The sequence below is a fragment of the Sinocyclocheilus grahami genome, unplaced genomic scaffold, assembly GCF_001515645.1.
Source record: "Sinocyclocheilus grahami isolate Dianchi unplaced genomic scaffold, SAMN03320097.WGS_v1.1 scaffold12.1, whole genome shotgun sequence".
In the NCBI taxonomy this organism is placed as follows: Eukaryota; Metazoa; Chordata; class Actinopteri; order Cypriniformes; family Cyprinidae; genus Sinocyclocheilus; species Sinocyclocheilus grahami.
The window spans coordinates 1,477,475-1,499,290 of NW_015505191.1; the positions used below are offsets into that span (position 1 = coordinate 1,477,475).

The 21,816-nt window shown below is 37.5% G+C and overlaps 1 protein-coding gene across 1 annotated transcript in view; it reads left to right on the forward strand.

The window, feature by feature from the left end:
- LOC107597971 (GTPase-activating Rap/Ran-GAP domain-like protein 3) overlaps nucleotides 1-21,816 on the forward strand; it is a 64,720-nt gene that overhangs the window by 24,076 nt on the left and 18,828 nt on the right. Inside the window, exons 3-10 of the mRNA XM_016289194.1 lie at nucleotides 16,158-16,232; nucleotides 18,340-18,439; nucleotides 19,903-20,021; nucleotides 20,297-20,361; nucleotides 20,475-20,538; nucleotides 20,893-20,919; nucleotides 21,057-21,132; nucleotides 21,339-21,361. Coding sequence (XP_016144680.1) covers nucleotides 16,158-16,232; nucleotides 18,340-18,439; nucleotides 19,903-20,021; nucleotides 20,297-20,361; nucleotides 20,475-20,538; nucleotides 20,893-20,919; nucleotides 21,057-21,132; nucleotides 21,339-21,361 — 549 coding nt within the window. The remainder of the gene's footprint in view (nucleotides 1-16,157; nucleotides 16,233-18,339; nucleotides 18,440-19,902; nucleotides 20,022-20,296; nucleotides 20,362-20,474; nucleotides 20,539-20,892; nucleotides 20,920-21,056; nucleotides 21,133-21,338; nucleotides 21,362-21,816) is intronic.

Below are 21,816 nucleotides of genomic sequence, written 5' to 3' on the forward strand. Positions count from 1 at the left end.
TGGATAGGTACTTTGATTTTCGCAGAAATTTAGGTAGAGGCATGTTTTTCCAATGAGCCTTTATGTTTCAGACACAGCCACTATGTTCTGGTGTACAAAAATACTTTAATACTTTAGTATTCAACAAGCACTTTTGGCTGTGGATTCCTGTTACTTTTGCTCTGCATAAATAAATATGAATACAATTAATATAAATATAGGCAGAGTTGGATCTCCACATTTACCTGCAGGTACTGTGCTGTTTAGTAGTTTATAAATATAAGTGTGATTTCTGATACTATTTCTTTAATTGTAGTTAATATTAGTTAATGGCACCTGATGGAGCAATTGAAAGGAGTAAATTAATTCTGATTCTATTCAGTGGCCCCCAATCACATATCGAAATATCGACTAAATAGTGATAAAAGTGTGTTAATTTTATCCGAAACAGATTAAAATTAATCTGGTAACATTTTATTATCTTGGTAGTTGTGAGCGGTGCTATGAGGTTAATCACATTTGAAAATAATGTACCACCAACACTAAACCATATCCAAATCCCAACCAATAGTGTTAAAAAAGCAAGTGTGAGATAAAAACTCACTTGCTACCACACCATAAGCTTGCTTCCACAAGTCTTTGAGCTCTTTTATCATGACTTGTGTTTCACAGCACTCATACCTGAGTGCTCTACATCACAAATGCAATGCTGTACCAGGTGAGTAACTGAGCAAGTTTACAATGCAGTAAACTAATATAAACTAACAGTAAAATGTATAGTTTACAAATCATCAGTGGTGGAAAGAGTACTGAAAAAATATACTTAAGTAAAAGTACCATTACCTTCCATAAAATGTAGTGTGAGTAGAGTGAAAGTACTTGTCCAAAAAACTACTTGAGTAAGAGTAAAAGAGTAGCCTACATTAAAGGTAAAGTACATTCTTTAATTCACATTATCTTGTTTGTCATAAAGAATGAAGAATATCTTTCATCCAGCCGTTTTAATTTTGACTGCCAACTCTTTAAAATACATTTAAAAAGCACGGAAACAGTATTCAGTTGAAGAAAAGATGAAAGTTATTCTCAGTACTATCATCCCCATTTAAATCATAAAGTTTGAAAAAAATAGATTTAAAATCATGTGTAAGGCCACTGAGACAGCATGCTGTTGTTGCACATAAAATATTAAAGCTGCGATTTAAATTTTACTCTTGGTAAACTCCTCTTGGAGCTTGTAACACTCCTTTCTCTTTGGAGTGTTACAAGCTCTTGGTGCATAAAGAAGATCTGTAAAGTTGCAAAGACTAAAGTCTCAAATCCAAAGAGATATTCTATATAAAAGGTAAGAGTTAACCACGCCTACCTAAAACGGCTTGTTCTAACACGCCCCCCACATGTCTATGTCACTATGTGGGAAGATTTGCATAACGCCGCAGGGGTCGTCACATATAGTTGCCGCATGCCCGCCCGCCGCGCCGTTCTTTAGCCCACTGGCCGCCGCTCACTCAAGCCGGCCTCCGCTCACTCTATAGCTGGCCGCCGCTAACTCTAGCCCCCGGCCTCTGCTCACTCTAGGCCGCCGTGTGTGACGCTGTGTTTCGTTGTGAAAGCGAAACTACTTTGTTTGGTCTTCGACTGAACTGATGCTTGAAGAATGCACTTCCAGCAGCCATGATAAACAGTTTGCGGTTGAAGTTTTCTATGCACAATTTGATTTGACAAAAGTCACGAGACCTATTACTCTCTATCCAATCACGTTGATGGATAAAAATAAAATTAAAATAAGCATGTAACGACCACAAACGGAGGAAAATAGCGGAGTAAAAGTACCGATACATCACTTAAAATGTACTCAAGTAAAAGTAAAAGTACACAATTTTTAAACTACTCAAAAAAGTACAATTACTGATAAAAACTACTTAATTACTGTAACGTGAGTATTTGTAATTCGTTACTTCACACCACAGCAAATCATGCAATAAATAAGTTATTTTTATTAGCGATTAGTATTGTGCAAGGAACTGCACAAAAATAAGTCTTTATTAATTAATAAATAGTCTGCCCCTGTAATTATAATTATTTTGAAAATGGATACAAGTTATTGTCATTTTACTGGCTTTAGTGCGCTGCCTCTCAGCTGCAAACTAGAGTGAATTGAATGTATAGATACTTAGAGTTTCGCAAAAATGTAGGTAAATTAAATTTAAAATGACTTTTTGTTTCAGACACAGCCACTATGTTCTGGTATACAAAAATTACTTTTGCAATATATCTGGTGTTCTGGTGTTCAAAAAAATACTTTTTTTTCAACAAGCATTTTTGGCTGTGGATACCTGCTACTTTTGCTTTGCATAAATAAATATAAACGCAATTAATATAAATATAGGAAGAGTTGGATCTCCACGTTTACCTGCAGGTACTGTGCCGTTTAGTAGTTTATAAATATAAGTGTGTTTTCTGATACTATTTCTTTCTTATAAATACAAATAGCTCTTGAAGATGACTCCCGAATTTGAGAGGTTACTGTTTGAATTAACTGGATTTGAAACCAATATAATGACACAGTTGAGTGGAGACTTAAATGTGTGTATTGTCGTGAGGGCCTCCCTCTGGCTATATACAAATTTCTAATAATGCTGCATGATGACACATACACATCTCCTAGTATCTTCTGCCTCTGACTTATTGCTCTTATTATAATTATTTGATTCTAACCAGGTCCAAACGCCTTCGAACCCCACACACATATGCTGAGCAGAGGGAGGGTTGGCTGCAGAGTGACTGTGGTGTGTAAAATTAGCATGTTGGGCTCAGTGGAACATGTTGCCTGCAGCTCTATCATATGAAGCATCAAGAGTGACTCACACTCACTGCGTCCAATACTGTGGGTGGGTCACTTTCACAAGACTGTTCAAAAGATGGGACATGGGATGGGACACAATTAAGCAACGTTGTAGACATTTATTTATTTGCTTACAGAACTTTGTGTGTAGTTCTGGTGAGAAATGCCTGGCGTGGTAAAGAACAGCACACTTATATAAATCTAGTCAATATGATTTGTTCATTTACAGTATGTGTCGGTGTGTGTTATTGAGGGAAATCCTTCGTTTTGTTAAATATAACTAAAACCAGTTATATCATCATTCCTCCTCCCTACTTCCCTAGTGTTGGCTACTTTGAAACTAGCTTGTCAAGTTAGAAGCTAATTATAATACCCTAGTAAAAATTAATATATTTAAAATACATTTCATACTAAGTGTAGTTCAAATCTTTTAACATATTTACTGACATATCCCTCAAGACTTACTGATATAAAAATTATATTTAAAATTTATTTGGAGTACTTATGTAACAGTGCACATTTCTTAATATTAAGCCCAAAATCTGTGTTAATGTCACTATTGATAAGGATTGCATGATCTTTGAATAATATTGTTCTTTAAATGCAAGATATTTAAAATGTGAACCTGATGTGAGCCTATACTTGCAGTAGTTCTACTTTAGCACAATCAAATATTCTTCATTATATCTTTAGTTGGACTTCAGCTCTACTTTTGCACAATTAAAGTGCATTAAGTACAAAATTGGTTGTTCCAATTTAGCAGACTTTAAGTATACCAGTTTAGTATACCAAAAGAACAATTGCAGCATATTTTTATAAGGTACATAAATATGTAAATGTACAGTAGTCAACATTTGAAGTGGATCAAAAGTTTTTGGTTCCAAAAACAGGTAACTTTTAAGTTATGTAAGTACCGATGTGTTGAAGGACCGAGGTGGATCCCAGAACTCGGAGACTGGAGGCAGAGACAGGGGATGATTGAGGGTCTGACAGGCACCAGCGGAGATAGGGCTGAGCAACTGGCTGGTTTTAGAAGATGAGGTGGGAGAGGGAGGCTGGGAGAGAACATAGGAGAGCAAGAGCTGGGCGGAACCAGTGGAGACGCAGGAGATTCAGGGCTGGACGGAACCAGCAGAGAAGCACGCTGGCTCACGTGTCGCGGCAGGCTCAGGCTCTCCATCTGCAGTGGGCTCAGACAATTGATCCGTGCAGCGGGATGACGGCTGATCTCTGGTTTGGTAGTGGGGCTGGAGAGGGGGGAAAGTGGGGCTTTCCTCAGCAGGGCAGACGGAGAAATATAGTCCATTACTCTCCAGCACCCACTCCACAAATGGGGCAAAATTCTCCTTTGGACCGTCCGCTGGCAGGCATGCCTTACACCGCTCACTCAGGCTGGTGATGTAGAAAACACAGAGCGAGCGGTCCAGGGAGTGAGTAAGGCACGTCAGATCAATAAAGTTCCTGGTGTGGTCCTCCAACGGACGGTCCTGCTGCTCCAAGCAAACCTGCAGGCAGGTCCATAGTGGGGAAAAAAACAAAAGGCAAGGGGGAAAAACACCGCAAAACTCTTAACTTTGGAGTTCTGGTATTCTGTCACGTGTAGCTATGGAAAGCACACAATGCAGGAATAGAAATAAACAAGATAGTCCTTTAATAAATCCACAGGCAGGAGAAACGCAGAAGACTAGCACAAATCAACATCAATACCGGAACTAAGGAGTAAGGGCAAAACACAGGGCTTAAATAATAGGAGACAAATGAGATCATTATTAAACACAGGTGTAACCGAATGAACCAATCAGGGCAACTCAGGAAAACTAGGTCAAAGGAACTAAAGACAGGAGATCAGGAACACAAACAAAAGTCCAGGGGCCTGATGTATAAAATGGGCATGGAAATGTGCGTAAGCAATTTTCCACGCACATATCGGGATTTATACAAAATAAACTAGGCGTAAATATGTGTGCACCGTATGGACATTCTAGAGTCTAGACCAAGGCTGTCAAACTCAGTTCCTGGAGGGCCGCAACCCTGCAGTGTTTAGTTCCAACCCTGCTCCAACACACAAACCATGTAGTTTTCAAATTAGCCTGAAGGACGTGATTAGCTGGATCAGGTGTGTTTAATTAGGGTTGGAGCTAAACTCTGCAGGGCTGTGGCCTTCCAGGAACTGAGTTTGACACCCCTGGTCTAGACCAGTGGTTCCCAACCCTGGTCCTGGAGGCATCCCAACACTGCACGTTTTGCATGTCTCCTTAATCAAACACACCTGATTCAGGTAATCAGCTCATTAGTAGAGACTCCAAGACCTGAAATTGGTGCGGCAGAGAAAGGAGACATGCAAAATGTGCAGTGTTGGGGTGCCTCCAGGACCAGGGTTGGGAACCACTGCTAGACCATACCATCTTTGGAACACAGACATAAGGATGCGCTCATTGATCAAACAGTCCATTGGCTGGTTTGAAAAGGTTCGATGACAGTATAACCTCTGTTCACAGGTGTCGCGCACAGACAGTAGCCTAATGATAACCCCTTTCGTGCTCTTCTCAATATTGTGACAGACACCATATTTAAAAGATAGAATTCAAAAGAAACTGTAAGATATGCGCGTTTGATTTTCAAAATATTTAGTTATTGACGCGGTGAGTCAGACAGCTAGCCTACACTGCAAAAAAGGCCTATTCCATAAAAATCTAGGTTATAAACATTCTAAAATATATGTTTACCTTTTAGGCAAATTGCATAAATTAGAATAGTGATGTCTCAAAACGCATTTATAGTCCTTATCTCATATTTTCCTACGGTGTTGTCTACCCTTAACTGTGTTAAACATGGTGTCACGTGGATGGCAATATGCATGGAAATGATATGCTGATGACGTTATGCATATTAAAACTAGGCGTTGTAAGCTCCATATATGGATATTTCGGGGAGGAGACGGGGTGGAGATTCATGTATGCACAATCTTCCGCTGACTGGGTATTACAAAGGGAATTTGCAGGTTCTTGCGTACGCATGGCTTTATAAATCTGAATACGTTTGTATGTACGCAAAATCTAGCTTTTGTGCGTACGCACACATTTAGGATGAAATCTACGTAAAGTTTTATACATAAGGCCCCAGAACCGTGGCACCTAGGTAACTTAAGTAAATAAAAAAACAACTATCTTACAATATAATTTACATTTACATTTAGTCATTTAGCAGATGCTTTTATCCAAAGCGACTTACAAATGAGGACAATGGAAGCAATTAAAATCAACAAAAGAGCAATATGCAAGTGCTATAACAAGTCTCAGTTAGCCTAACGCAGTACACGTAGCAAGGTTTTTTTTATTATATAATAAATAAAAAGAAAACAGATAGAATAGAAAAAGAATAGAGCAAGCTAATGTTAAAGGACTTTTTTTGCTTTTTGTTAATTGTATAATAAATAAAAAGAAAACAAATACATAGAATACAAAAAGAATAGAGAAGCTAGTGTTATTTTTTTTTATGAAAACAAGCAGTTAGTAAATGCAAGTCTAAAAGGGGCAAGTTTATTTATTTTATTAAGAATAGAATTAGAATAGAGAGTGCTAGAGTTAGAGGGTCAAATAAAGATGGAAGAGATGTGTTTTTAGCCGATTCTTGAAGATGGCTAAGGACTCAGCTGCTCGTATTGAGTTGGGAAGGTAATTCCACCTAATTGGACCAAGGAACTTGTAACCAAGGAACATTTAATTTAGAAGTCTGTGAAAGTAATTTTGTGCCTCTTTGAGATGGCACAATAAAACAACATTCACTTGCAGAACGCAAGCTTCTAGAGGGTGCATAAGTCTGAAGTAATGAATTTAGGTAAAGGGGTGCAGAGCCAGTGGTGGTTTTGTAGGCAAACATTAATGCCTTGAATTTATGCGAGCAGTTATTGGTAGCCAGTGGATATTTCGGGGAGGAGACGGGGTGGAGATTCATGTATGCACAATCTTCCGCTGACTGGGTATTACAAAGGGAATTTGCAGGTTCTTGCGTACGCATGGCTTTATAAATCTGAATACGTTTGTATGTACGCAAAATCTAGCTTTTGTGCGTACGCACACATTTAGGATGAAATCTACGTAAAGTTTTATACATAAGGCCCCAGAACCGTGGCACCTAGGTAACTTAAGTAAATAAAAAAACAACTATCTTACAATATAATTTACATTTACATTTAGTCATTTAGCAGATGCTTTTATCCAAAGCGACTTACAAATGAGGACAATGGAAGCAATTAAAATCAACAAAAGAGCAATATGCAAGTGCTATAACAAGTCTCAGTTAGCCTAACGCAGTACACGTAGCAAGGTTTTTTTTATTATATAATAAATAAAAAGAAAACAGATAGAATAGAAAAAGAATAGAGCAAGCTAATGTTAAAGGACTTTTTTTGCTTTTTGTTAATTGTATAATAAATAAAAAGAAAACAAATACATAGAATACAAAAAGAATAGAGAAGCTAGTGTTATTTTTTTTTATGAAAACAAGCAGTTAGTAAATGCAAGTCTAAAAGGGGCAAGTTTATTTATTTTATTAAGAATAGAATTAGAATAGAGAGTGCTAGAGTTAGAGGGTCAAATAAAGATGGAAGAGATGTGTTTTTAGCCGATTCTTGAAGATGGCTAAGGACTCAGCTGCTCGTATTGAGTTGGGAAGGTAATTCCACCTAATTGGACCAAGGAACTTGTAACCAAGGAACATTTAATTTAGAAGTCTGTGAAAGTAATTTTGTGCCTCTTTGAGATGGCACAATAAAACAACATTCACTTGCAGAACGCAAGCTTCTAGAGGGTGCATAAGTCTGAAGTAATGAATTTAGGTAAAGGGGTGCAGAGCCAGTGGTGGTTTTGTAGGCAAACATTAATGCCTTGAATTTATGCGAGCAGTTATTGGTAGCCAGTGCAAATTGATAAACAGAGGTGTGATGTGCGATGTGCATTCTTTTCGGGTCATTAAAAATGTATCTTGCTGCCGCGTTCGGGATTAATTGTAAAGGTTTTTTAGAACTGGCTGGAAGACCTGCCAAGAGAGCTTTGCAATAGTCCAGCCTGGACCGAACAAGAGCTTGAACAAGGGGTTATGAAGCATGTTCTGAAAGAAAGGTCCTGGGGCCTCATTTATAACCATTGTGTACGCACAAAACCTGCCCTGAAAGAGGCATACGCCACTTCCTACGCAAAGGTGGGATTTATAAAAAACAAACTTTGCACAACTTTTAGGATGAAATCTACGTAAAGTTTTATACATAAGGCCCCAGAACCGTGGCACCTAGGTAACTTAAGTAAATAAAAAAACAACTATCTTACAATATAATTTACATTTACATTTAGTCATTTAGCAGATGCTTTTATCCAAAGCGACTTACAAATGAGGACAATGGAAGCAATTAAAATCAACAAAAGAGCAATATGCAAGTGCTATAACAAGTCTCAGTTAGCCTAACGCAGTACACGTAGCAAGGTTTTTTTTATTATATAATAAATAAAAAGAAAACAGATAGAATAGAAAAAGAATAGAGCAAGCTAATGTTAAAGGACTTTTTTTGCTTTTTGTTAATTGTATAATAAATAAAAAGAAAACAAATACATAGAATACAAAAAGAATAGAGAAGCTAGTGTTATTTTTTTTTATGAAAACAAGCAGTTAGTAAATGCAAGTCTAAAAGGGGCAAGTTTATTTATTTTATTAAGAATAGAATTAGAATAGAGAGTGCTAGAGTTAGAGGGTCAAATAAAGATGGAAGAGATGTGTTTTTAGCCGATTCTTGAAGATGGCTAAGGACTCAGCTGCTCGTATTGAGTTGGGAAGGTAATTCCACCTAATTGGACCAAGGAACTTGTAACCAAGGAACATTTAATTTAGAAGTCTGTGAAAGTAATTTTGTGCCTCTTTGAGATGGCACAATAAAACAACATTCACTTGCAGAACGCAAGCTTCTAGAGGGTGCATAAGTCTGAAGTAATGAATTTAGGTAAAGGGGTGCAGAGCCAGTGGTGGTTTTGTAGGCAAACATTAATGCCTTGAATTTATGCGAGCAGTTATTGGTAGCCAGTGCAAATTGATAAACAGAGGTGTGATGTGCGATGTGCATTCTTTTCGGGTCATTAAAAATGTATCTTGCTGCCGCGTTCGGGATTAATTGTAAAGGTTTTTTAGAACTGGCTGGAAGACCTGCCAAGAGAGCTTTGCAATAGTCCAGCCTGGACCGAACAAGAGCTTGAACAAGGGGTTATGAAGCATGTTCTGAAAGAAAGGTCCTGGGGCCTCATTTATAACCATTGTGTACGCACAAAACCTGCCCTGAAAGAGGCATACGCCACTTCCTACGCAAAGGTGGGATTTATAAAAAACAAACTTTGCACAACTTTGGAAAATTTGCACACCTGCACGCAAACTCTGACCCATGCGTATGGACTTTTTTTCCTGGAGAAAGAAAAGTAATGTAAACAACTATTTTAAACTGTTTTAATTTCCTCATATACATTTACATTAAATATTCCACTCTCATTAATGGAGATAAGCAATGAAATTACATAAAATCATTACGCAGAAGTTAAACCAAAATTATATGAATTTAGACGCATCTCATATTTCCTTAATGTCTTGTACCTTTGACGGTGTTAAACATTGTGTCACATTGATAGGAATATGCATAGAAATGATATGCAGATGAAGTTATGCATAGTAAAACTAGGCGTTGTAAGCTCCATATATGGTGATTTCGGGGAGGAGTCGGGGTGGAGATGCACGTACGCACAATCTTTATATTTATATTTATAAAAGGATTTTTGCGCAGGTTCTGGCGTACGCATGGTTTTATAAATCTGAAAACTTTTGAGCGTATGCAAAATCTAGCTTTTGTGCCTACATAAACTTTTAGGATGAAATCTACGGAGAGTATTATAAATGAGACCCCTGATCTTCTTGATGTTGAATTAAGCAAATCTGCATGACCGGGTAGTTTTAGCAATGTGGTCTAAAAAGTCAGCTGATCATCAATCATAACTCCAAGGTTTCTGGCTGTTTTTAAAGGAGTTATGGTTGATGTGCCTAACTGGATGGTGAAATTGTGAAACAATGGGTTTGATGGAACCACAAGCAGTTCTGTCTTGGCAAGGTTGAGTTGAAAGTGATGGTCCTTCATCCAGCAAGAAATGTCTGTTAGACAAGCTGAGATGCGAGTAGATATCGTCGGATCATCAGAATGGAATGACAGGTAGAGTTGAGTGTCATCAGCATAGCAGTGATATGAAAAGCCATATTTCTGAATGACAGAACCTAGTGATGCCATGTAGACAGAGAAGAAAAGTGGACCAAGAACTGAGCCCTGAGGCACCCCAGTAGTTACAGTAGATGTTGCGACTTGGACACCTCACCTCTCCAAGATACCTTGAAGGACCTAGCTTAGAAGTAAGACTCAAACCACTGGAGTGCGGTTCCTGATATGCCCTTTGCCAATAGGGTTGACAAGAGGATCTGGTGGTTAACCATGTCAAAAGCAGCGGACAGATCCAGCAAGATAAGTATTGAAGATTTGGAATCTGCTCTTGCCAGTCTTAGGGCTTCAACAACTGAGAGCAAGGCAGGTGAAACAATGGGTTTGATGGAACCACAAGCAGTTCTGTCTTGGCAAGGTTGAGTTGAAAGTGATGGTCCTTCATCCAGCAAGAAATGTCTGTTAGACAAGCTGAGATGCGAGTAGATATCGTCGGATCATCAGAATGGAATGACAGGTAGAGTTGAGTGTCATCAGCATAGCAGTGATATGAAAAGCCATATTTCTGAATGACAGAACCTAGTGATGCCATGTAGACAGAGAAGAAAAGTGGACCAAGAACTGAGCCCTGAGGCACCCCAGTAGTTACAGTAGATGTTGCGACTTGGACACCTCACCTCTCCAAGATACCTTGAAGGACCTAGCTTAGAAGTAAGACTCAAACCACTGGAGTGCGGTTCCTGATATGCCCTTTGCCAATAGGGTTGACAAGAGGATCTGGTGGTTAACCATGTCAAAAACAGCGGACAGATCCAGCAAGATAAGTATAGAAGATTTGGAATTTACTATTTACTAATTTAATTAATTTAATTTACTAATTTACTGTATATCGCATAGTTTAATAATTCATGAATGAACAAACTTAATTAGGGTGACGGTGACAGCATCAAATCTTAACAGGTAAATTTATTCTAAATAAATAAAAAACACCCTAATTTATATAACCATGTCAAAACATAGTACATTGGTTCATTTATATGAACCATCGCCCAATGCATTTTAGTTAGTTACTCCCCTACACTGGTATTCTGTTTGTGTGTGTTTTATACAGTTTTAGAGAAAGACATAAGAGTGAGATCTGCCATCATATACAGGTGCATCTCAATAAATTAGAATGTCATGGAAAAGTTCATTTATTTCAGTAATTCAACTCAAATTGTGAAACTCGTGTATTAAATAAATTTAATGCACACAGACTGAAGTAGTTTAAGTCTTTGGTTCTTTTAATTGTGATGATTTTGGCTCACATTTAACAAAAACCCACCAATTCACTATCTCAACTAATTAGAATACTTCATAAGACCAATAAAAAAAAACTTTTTAGTGAATTGTTGGCCTTCTGGAAAGTATGTTCATTTACTGTACATGTACTCAATACTTGGTAGGGGCTCCTTTTGCTTTAATTACTTCGGCGTGGCATGGAGGCTTTGTCTCTCACAAACACACACACACAAAGAACACACAGAAAAATACAATCGCACAAAATGTCACTTGTTTGATGTCACTGCTACAACCTGTGCCCCTTAAACTTTAAAATTAAAGGTCCTCCACACACCAAAAGGGCACATGAAGCAGCTCCTCTGGCATTTATCCATAGCTGCATGTCTGTCTTTTAATATAATACTTCATAAAAGTATTCCTCAACACAGGCTCATTGCAAAAATGTGCCTGGTAAATATTACGTAATTGCTTCTTAATTATTACGTAATTGTTTTCATGACACTTTCAAAGTGAAATTATATTGTTTTTTTATGTTTCTTGTAATATATATTGTGGCAATTCAGAAATGAAATGTCCATTGAGACATTTCAGCTGGAAACTGCAGTTAATAGGTTCGGTTTTGAAGTTATCCAAAAATGTAGGAAGATGCTTGTTTTTCCAATGAGCCTAGGTTAATATTCCAACTCAGGTTCGGCAAACTGGGTTTATATTTTTCATTTTAATCTGTTTCCAATTAAATTGTTTAAGTCGCACAAATGTGTATTCATGTATTCATCTTGCTACTTTAGTGAAAATAGCACAAAACTTGCAGTGATTAATTTCCTGCCCCTTCCAAAAACTGAAAAGACTCTTGTGATAAATGTATGGTAATTGCAGGCCTTTGTTTGATGGTCTCATTGTATAAACCTGTTCTGTGTTTCACAATTCATTCAAAGCTCCATTCCACAGTGTGGACTGATTTAGATTATGGAAATGTTTTCTTTTGTTTTTCTCTCAGATTCAAATGCTTTGCTTTTTCCATTTGTGTCTCTCTCCATATTCTTTCCTCAACTCATCTGTCTCTCTCATTCTATTGTGTGAGGCATGAGAACACATATATAAGCTCTCTAAAAAGATCAATGTTACATCCCAGTCACAATAGCATTTATTATCATCTGCTCTCTCTCTTTCTTGTACTCTCTCTCATGCTTCTCTGATATTGGGGTGTGTGTGTGTGTGTGTGTGTGTGTGTGTGTTTTGAACTTTTGCTTGAGTTTGGTAGACTGTCCTGTTATTATCCTGCTATCATTAACCTCATGGCATTTATCAAAACACCTTAATAGCACCACAAAATGTCACTGGGCAAAATAAAAAAAATCTTATGAGACACATAATTGTGTCTCTGTGTGCTTAAAGTAGATTCCTGGGGTGTGTAAGTCCATTTGAGGGGATGTTGTGTATCACAGGCATGTGTCATGAGCAAATATCAAGTTGTCTCAAGGGTTTTGATCCCCTGCATCCATTTTTGAACATGAAGAAATTTATCCACAAAACCTTTTTAACGATTTACCTACCACTGTTTTGCAGTCAGCGTACACTTAATGTAAATTAGCACAGGCTTTAAGTAGCCTATTACTTCAAAATTGAGGCAGTTCATGACCCCTACACAATGTCAGTGTTAACCACAATACCCACCCAAAACCAACTTAGCATACACTTATATAAAGAACAACTTTATATAAACTAACTCTTTTTTCTGCTTTGGTCTTGATTTATCTCAACTAGGACACCAAATGAGTACTTATTAAGTGATTAATGTGAACGCAAGAGTCTATCTAGAATGTTCTGCCTGGACTTTTGGCATTCTGAGGCCAAGGCACACCATCTGCCACACACACACACACATACACACACACACTCAAATACATACAACAACAATATCACACTCTTACAGCCAGTCTCTCTCTAGCTGCAGTGCAGCTGCAGTCTGTTTTTAGCAGTTTGGTCTGCCAGATACAGAGAATAGGGAAGAAAAAGAGAGGGAGGCAGGCCAACAGGTGGAGAAGAAAGGTGGGAGAAATGTGAGGAGGAAAACAAGGTGACTGAAGAAAAAGGAAATGGGAGAGGTTCTGTGTTCTGTTGCCTAGCTACCAGCATTGTTCCATCTGGGGGGATGTTGCAATTTTACTGCAAAGACCAGATTACATCGTGTCAGGTTCAAGTGATTGTCCCACATACACACACACACACAATATCTGTGCAGATAGTCTTTCACTGAGACTACTTCTCTTACAAATACGTGCTAAAACAAACAGACGTGTGAGTGAGCGAGTGAGTGAGTGAGTGTGCACAGAAGTGATCAATGCTGCACACAGATCAGACACACAGGGATCACTTGGCTGTAACTAGTCTGTGATTGTGTGTGCAGCTGCTTTTGCATTCATATTGAAGGGTTTTCATCTAAACAAAGTCACCTGTGTGTATCTGTGTTGAGCAGACTAGCTATATGCTGCCTTGTCTCTCTTGTGTCTTTTTATGAGCACCTCTAAAGCACTCTCAGACCCACTGTTACCAACTTTCGCAAGACAAATAAGCAACCACTGCTTCAAAAACAAACCCAATTTTTTTTATGATTTATTATCATCAATATTATTTATTATCAATTATTTATTACCAATAAATGAGCCTGCAACATATTAAACTCTTTTATCTGAAAAGCAAAAACGGAAGCTATTTTACAAAAATCAGCAAACTGCAACAAAAATGGGAACAAAACTCATCTCCAATCACCTGTGTGCAGAATAGGATTGGAGAGATGGAAAAGGAGAAAAACACAAGAGCTTCAAAGGGGAGCTGTAACATAGCCACATATTTATAGCCTACTAAAATATAGGCTATTCGAACCAGATTTACTCTTAGTATTATAGCCCGTGATGATTAATACATTACAAAAACATTGTAAAAAAAATGAAAAAATGCTAAAAGAAAGTCATCCCACTCCTCTACGTCTACTTCTGTCATCGCTTGAATTACAGCGTCATGGCACGCGCCTTCTTTTTGAACGTGATTTTCTCCAATGAGGGGGAGGAGGGAGCGGAACATTTGGCAAATTACGCTGCAGCACTTATATTATTGCACTGGTTGGCTATTAACTGCAAGCAGACAAAGTGTCATTCAATGCATTGGAGAATACGGCGAACATAAATAAAATAGGATTGGAGAGATGGAAAAGGAGAAAAACACAAGAGCTTCAAAGAGGAGCTGTAACATAGCCACATATTTATAGCCTACTAAAATATAGGCTATTCGAACCAGATTTACTCTTAGTATTATAGCCCGTGATGATTAATACATTACAAAAACATTGTAAAAAAAATGAAAAAATGCTAAAAGAAAGTCATCCCACTCCTCTACGTCTACTTCTGTCATCGCTTGAATTACAGCGTCATGGCACGCGCCTTCTTTTTGAACGTGATTTTCTCCAATGAGGGGGAGGAGGGAGCGGAACATTTGGCAAATTACGCTGCAGCACTTATATTATTGCACTGGTTGGCTATTAACTGCAAGCAGACAAAGTGTCATTCAATGCATTGGAGAATACGGCGAACATAAATAAAGAAACGAAGTTGCTTGTCAGATTTCCCTAACAAGCAACCATCTTTTTTAAAATAAGCCCAAAAAACCGTAACCTGGGATTTTTTCACGCAGCTTTACAAAAAAAGAAGCCCAAAGTCGCGTATAATACTTGGCAACTATGCTCAGACCTCTTAGATTGTGGCTTAACCATTTGTTTAAAAATAAGAACTGAAGACAGTTTAATAAAGAGATTCATCCAAAGAGGGTGAAAAAGAGAGTGAGAGAGAAAGGCAGTGGGGCCCAGAAGTTCACCAAAAAAAAGTAATTAAAAATCCATTTTAATTTTAGGATTTTGAAAAACGTAAAGAAACTATGTGCACAATAGATGCAGTTATCAGTGTCAAAATGTTTGAGATGGCTAATTAAATCAAACAAAGCAGGGAATTATATTTATTTGAAGCGAAAATGGAATGTGTATTATTCCAGCACTACACATCAGCCAGTGGTTTAAGAAGTTTTTTTATTTTATGTCAGTTTATGATCAAATAAAACATCATGGGCCAGATTTTCAAAGAGTTTGCATCAGTGCAAACCATTGTTTGGCATTAAAAAATAAAGAAACAGTGAAACATTAGTAATGAAAGGTGTGGACACTGGACAGTCCTTTTTGCAGCTAACCTTATGCATATCCGAGTGCAAAATTTATGGAAGAGGAATATTTAGGAAGGTTATTTACTAAGGTTTGAGGTTGTAAATTTACTAATATTTGTCCATTATTTAACACACCAGAAAAGTATGTCTTAACCCATCTTGTGCCTCTGTTTTTAGTAGATTACACCCGATTTTCAGCTCTACACCAGTTTGCACTGCTCTTGGTAGATTGTGTTGGTTGGGATCTTTTTTTTTTTTTTGAAAGATGTGTCGCCAAGGCTGTATGTATTTAACAGATGTAAAATTCTTTACTGTCTTTACTTTGATCAGTGTAATGCATCCTTGCTGAAAAAAAAAGATAATAAAAAATCAAACTAAATCTTACTGACCCCAAACTTATGAACGCTAGTAAGCATATTAGAATGAGATATTTAAAAAAGTACAATTCCAGGACAGTTTCTCAAATTTTTATGCTGATACTATAATTAGTAATAATAATTTAGAGAAATGCATTTTACTAGACTTTTTGACCCTATTGTTTAGCTGTACTCTGTAATGTCTTCCACATGACGCAGGTGGTCTCACATTCATGGCATATCTTGTCTTTCTCCTCAGCTCATCTCCAGTGATGCAGACGGGGCCATACAGAGAGCTGGACGATTCAGAGTGGAGAACGGTTCAATAGATGAGGTAAGATACTGAAATATTGTACAGTCTGAAATGTGTGTGCGCATTGTATATAATGGATTGTAATAGACTCGAAAGTGGCTAGAGGCTAAACAATTATTGAAGTTCTTTTGACCATGGAGAGATTCAACAAGGTTTTGAACTCATTCGCTTGCATACTGATGACTGCGGGTTCAAGTCAGTGCAGCATTGCAGGCACGGGGGGCGATGCAATGTATGTAAATACATGCGTAAGAAGTGAAGGTGGACAGGAAGAGGAGCACAGATTAAAAGAAGTGGGAGGAAGGATGAAGAAAGGAGAGTGAACAGATGTATTCATCTGGCAGTAAGCAAAAAATCTAAACTGCCAGCTTTTGTGTTTTATGAGCATGTCTGTAGGTGTTTCAATGAAACACACATGCATCAGCAAAAACAACAATCAAAGCCAAATTATTCAATCAGTTCCCAATGTTCTTGCTCTCTTCTCCCTCCATCCACTTGTCCTTATCATTTCAAGCACCAGACTGTAGCTATGACAACCTCCAATGCTTTATCCCTCCAAAACAGACCTCTGATTGGTTGTTAATGATTTAGGCTGGACTGTCACCATAGTGATTAGGGTTCTTTTGAGTATATAGGGAGGCTGTTGTTTACGCTGAGTTGTTTACAATTTGTCAGCGTGAAAATATCAGTTGGAATTTGTGCTGGAACATGATGGCATTAATTACTGGGTGAGCAGATGTGTACCAGACATGTTTGTGTTCGCATGTATGTGTGTGCCTTACAACAAAGCAATAAAAAAGTATTAGAGTTTCAGGCTAGTTGACAAAACAGTCACTTGTCCTTTTGAGCCAGTGTTGCTTTGCAGCTGAAATTTTACACTTCATTCATTTTTCTGCATTTTGGACATAAAGGTTTGTATTTTATGACCTGTACTATGTTTAGGGCGCCTATAAAACCTATTTTTCTGGACATGCCTTAGTTAGTTGGGATTTCTAAATTACAGTTTTGGCTTTGTTTGCCTATTTTTTTCATAGTTGCTGAAGGTAATGAGTGAAAAGTAGTTTGACCAATAGAGTGCAGGCATTAGCTGCGTTTCCATGACAGATTTGCACAAAACGTTGGCGATATTTACTGTATAAATGTCGATTTAAAAAACGATTGCAAAATGATGGAGTTTCCAATAGCCTAAACGATGTTATGCAACTAAAGCGTAATTTTTTACTCTCGCATGAAGTCATGACAACGGATGTTGGTAGGTTTACAAATATCAAAGCCACCGCATTAGCCATTATTTTTAATCGAAGGAGACATACAATAGGCGTGTATCTTTAGCAAAGCAGCGCAGAGAGTCGCTTCTGGAATGTGCCACGGAGAGGCTGGTATAAACACAAGCATTAACTAGAGCGGCCGTGATCAAATCCGGTGGCCGTGTCGGAGCCGTAATGTGCCACAGACGTGTGCAGTATAAATAAGGGGTTATCCAAGCAGTAATGGCAAGGAAAGCCCCTTATACTTGAGAGGTGTTTCTTCAGGTTATAGTACATTAAAGAATGATCATTTGAGTTTTACGTATACGCCAGGTGACCTGTAAATGCAAAAAAACTGTTTTCCATTGCAGTTTTGTGAAATAGTCCTTTTACAAATTGCCTGAAAAACCACCCTTATATGAGCGTAAATATAATTTGCAATATATGGGAGTTTTTGCGAAATTGATGTGTTTCCATTGGGCATGTTTTCAATTCACAATTTCAGTTTGCGCAATTGACCAATCATGGCATGTGAGACCTACAGAGAATGATCAAACAATGCACAAATACGCCTACATATAATGTATGGGAAGCCTACGGAGCATGTCAATAGGATAACAAAGCCAAAACCCAGACATTTTAGGCAACATAGAAATCCTGGCCAGAACATGTCCAGGAAAAAGATGATGCATTCTCACCCTATTGTTTGTTGCAATTTTTGTTGGTTTCCAAGATAATATTATCTAGCTGACTAACATAGAGATTTTATATATTAAACATAAAAGTATATTTATATATATTAAACATAAATATTTCTATATACTGTATATTTAAAAAAATCTGATTGATCTTGGTTAAATTCTTGGGGGACTTTTTTGTAGGCCTCTGACTACATGCCTGGAACATGGAGGCGAACTGACGTCCATTTGGAGAACCCAGAGTATCATACCAGATGGTACTTCAAGTACTTACTGGGAAAAGGTAGGATTCCACTGCCAAGTATAGAATATGCACACATACACACACACACACACACACACACAAACTTGCAAATGATCTTGTATACACATACTGTACATGCACACATATCCATGTTGGGATGTGATTTATTTTTACTCAGCAGAGCATAATGAAGAGAATAACACTAATTTGAGTCTATGGAAAAGAAAAACTTGAATTACATAGGGAATAACTGAACAGTTTGAGAATAATCAAAGTAGGGTTGGGAATTGAGTTCTTATTAAGAACCAATTCCATTTTACCATACCATTTACCAGCTATATGCTTCATCACTCTTTTTTCTTGTCTTTCTTTATCTCCTTTCCTCACACAAAAACAAACACTGTTGTTCCCACATGTTTTAAGGCAGATGCTGCATTATGTCTCTTTAATTGATTTAAATCACTGCAAATACCTTTCATTCAATGAGAGGGTGATTGAATGAGAAAGGGGGAGAGAGACCAAATATGCTTCAGAGGAAGGGTGGAGATGCAGAGACAGACCAGATCTTGTCTTCTAATTGGATTTCAGCCTCTTTTCATTTGTCTTCTGTCTGTAAACCTGGTCTGTCTCAGTCCAAAATATTCTCCTCAAACAGCAGGCTTCTATCCCTTCCTTCCTCTTTCCCTCTTATTCTGATGCGCCAGGAATAGATCTAAATAAACAGGCATCTTCACAGTCACATCTCTGAGGACAGTTCACATGGTCACAGCACTTTGGTGTGGCATCTATCAGCAACATTGCGCAGGCAGCACATCAAGAAGGCAGAAAAGAAAATAGCTCCAAAAACTTTTATATGCATCGACCAATTTTTTCCTGTACACTACCATTGAAATGTTTGGGGTCAGTAAGAGACGGCACAGTATATCAATACAAAATGACAGTAAAGACATTTATAACGTTACAAAAGATTACATTTTTTAATAAATGCTGTTTTGTTGAAGTTTCTATTCATCAAAGAATCATTAGGTTTCCACTCAAATGTTAAGCAGCACAAGTATGAGTATCAGCCATTACATAATATAAAATATAAAAATGTATATATAGAGGTGCATCTCAATAAATTAGAATGTTGTGGAAAAGTTCATTTATTTCAGTAATTCAGCTCAAATTGTGAAACTCGTGTATTAAATAAATTCAATGCACACAGACTGAAGTAGTTTAAGTCTTTGGTTCTTTTAATTGTGATATATATATATATATATATATATCACAGTATTACTGTTTTTTACTGTGTTTTTGATAAATGCAGCCATGGTGAGAGACTTCTTTAAAAAAAAATCTTAATGAACTTTTTGATCGGTAGTGTATTTCTGACATCTGTAAAGTATTTTAACATTGAGTGTTCAAGTACATCCCATTTAAACCAAATAGCAATGTGCATTTAATAGCTACTGAAATAAAAAGCAGAGGCAGTGACTCTCCCTTCATTCTTCATTCTGTAGTTCATCAAAACTACGTGGGGACAGATGCAGAGAAGAATCCCTTCTTCCTGTCTGTGGTTCTGTCAGACCAGAACAACCAGAGGGTCCCACAGTATCGAGCCATCCTGTGGCGCAAGACGGTGAGTCAGCCAGTGACAGGTAACAACATGTGTGTGCGTCACTTTTGCTCTGTGCAGTGACTCACATAACAGATTGACCTCTTCATGAAGCGACTCTACATTGTTTGGCTCTGTTGTCTCAAAGGTATTAAATGTCACTTTCCTATGAGCAACAAGTTCTCGGTTATAAAACCCTGTGTCTTAGCCTCCAGCAATACTGGCTTGCTGTCATGTTATGCCATGTCATATTTCGCTTCATATTCGTATAATTTGCGAAATGTGTCCCTCTTCTTTAGGGTACTCTAAAAATCAGCCTTCCATACAGTCCGACAAAAACACTATCAGTCAAATCTATATTAAGGTAAGTCTGTTTATAATGCATCCTGCTTGCCAGTAAACAAATGCACGTGAACATTTAATTTGAGTGAAATAGATTAAAATGCGTTGCATTCATGTGACCTTTTTGCCCTCCAGTGCCATGAATGTGGATCGTTTTGAAAAGGGCCCAAGGGAAATCCTTAACCCAGAGATTCAGAAGGTGCCCACCCACACCTGTCAATCAACATCACATGTTGTCTGCTCTGTTAATTACTGTCTGTTTCTGCTCTGGTTTGTTGTTCTGCTTCATAATCATTCAAACGCAGGCGTTGTGTGAGCTGCTATTGCTCCCGAGAGCTTTGCCTTTGTGGAAATGTGTGCCACTAATCAAAGGCTATTGTCAGCAGCATTCAGATATTTGAATGCATGAACACACTCTCTGTAATGTTTGTGTAACCCACACTATTAGTGCTCCTAACTGATGTTTAGAAATTTAACCTCGTTGGAAACTGAATTATTTATTGTACTGAGATATAATTTATTTTTTGAACAGTTTTTTTTTTATTGTTGGCAGGACTTACTGGTGCTGGAGGAGCAAGAGGTGTGTACTGTCAAATGTGTGTATGTGTTTGATTTTTGTATGCAGTGCGAATAAATTACCTTCTTAATGATTTCTGTATCAGTTTGTTAATGAATTCCTAATGTATGCTCATCACATATGTTTGTATGTTCTCACAGGGCAGTGTAAACTTTAAATTTGGTGTTCTTTATGCCAAAGATGGACAGTTGACAGATGATGAAATGTTCAGCAATGGTGAGCACAGAACCACTCCTAATATGCTCATAATACTAAATATTTTGTTTGTTCCCTTTCTACTGTCAATAGTTGTGCTATATATGCACACTGTTAAATAATAATTACCAATAGCCAAATAGATGTGATTTGAATGTTGTTTCAATCAGAAATATACCATATTAAGAATGTACAATGCAGTTAATTATAATTCACATTTATTTTAGAATATGCATGTGAACAGCATAAGGTGACTCCCTTGATGTTTGTTAAATTTATTAATGCTCTGTGTTCATGTTGGTTTTGTATTTCTTTTTTTCCCTCTCTTTTCTTTACTCCCCCCCCCCCCCCCCCCCCCCCCCCCCCCACCACAAAACGACATACACATAAGCTATAAGATGCACAGTATATTTGTACCATATTGTTTATTTTTATTTACACTACCATTCAAAAGTTTGGGGTATTTTATTGTCCATTATAATGTTGTGCCTAAATTCACTTGTCACATTTAAAATGACTAATTTTACTTTTTAATGTTTTGATTTGAATTTATTTAGACAATATAGTATAGAATTTTAATATGTCATTTACCAACCATGACAATATTTATCAGGTTTTCGTATTATCAGTATCATTATCAGCCCATTCCCAATATGAGCACTATCCAAACGGGATTTTCAAAAACCAGTTGTATCTGAATAAGAC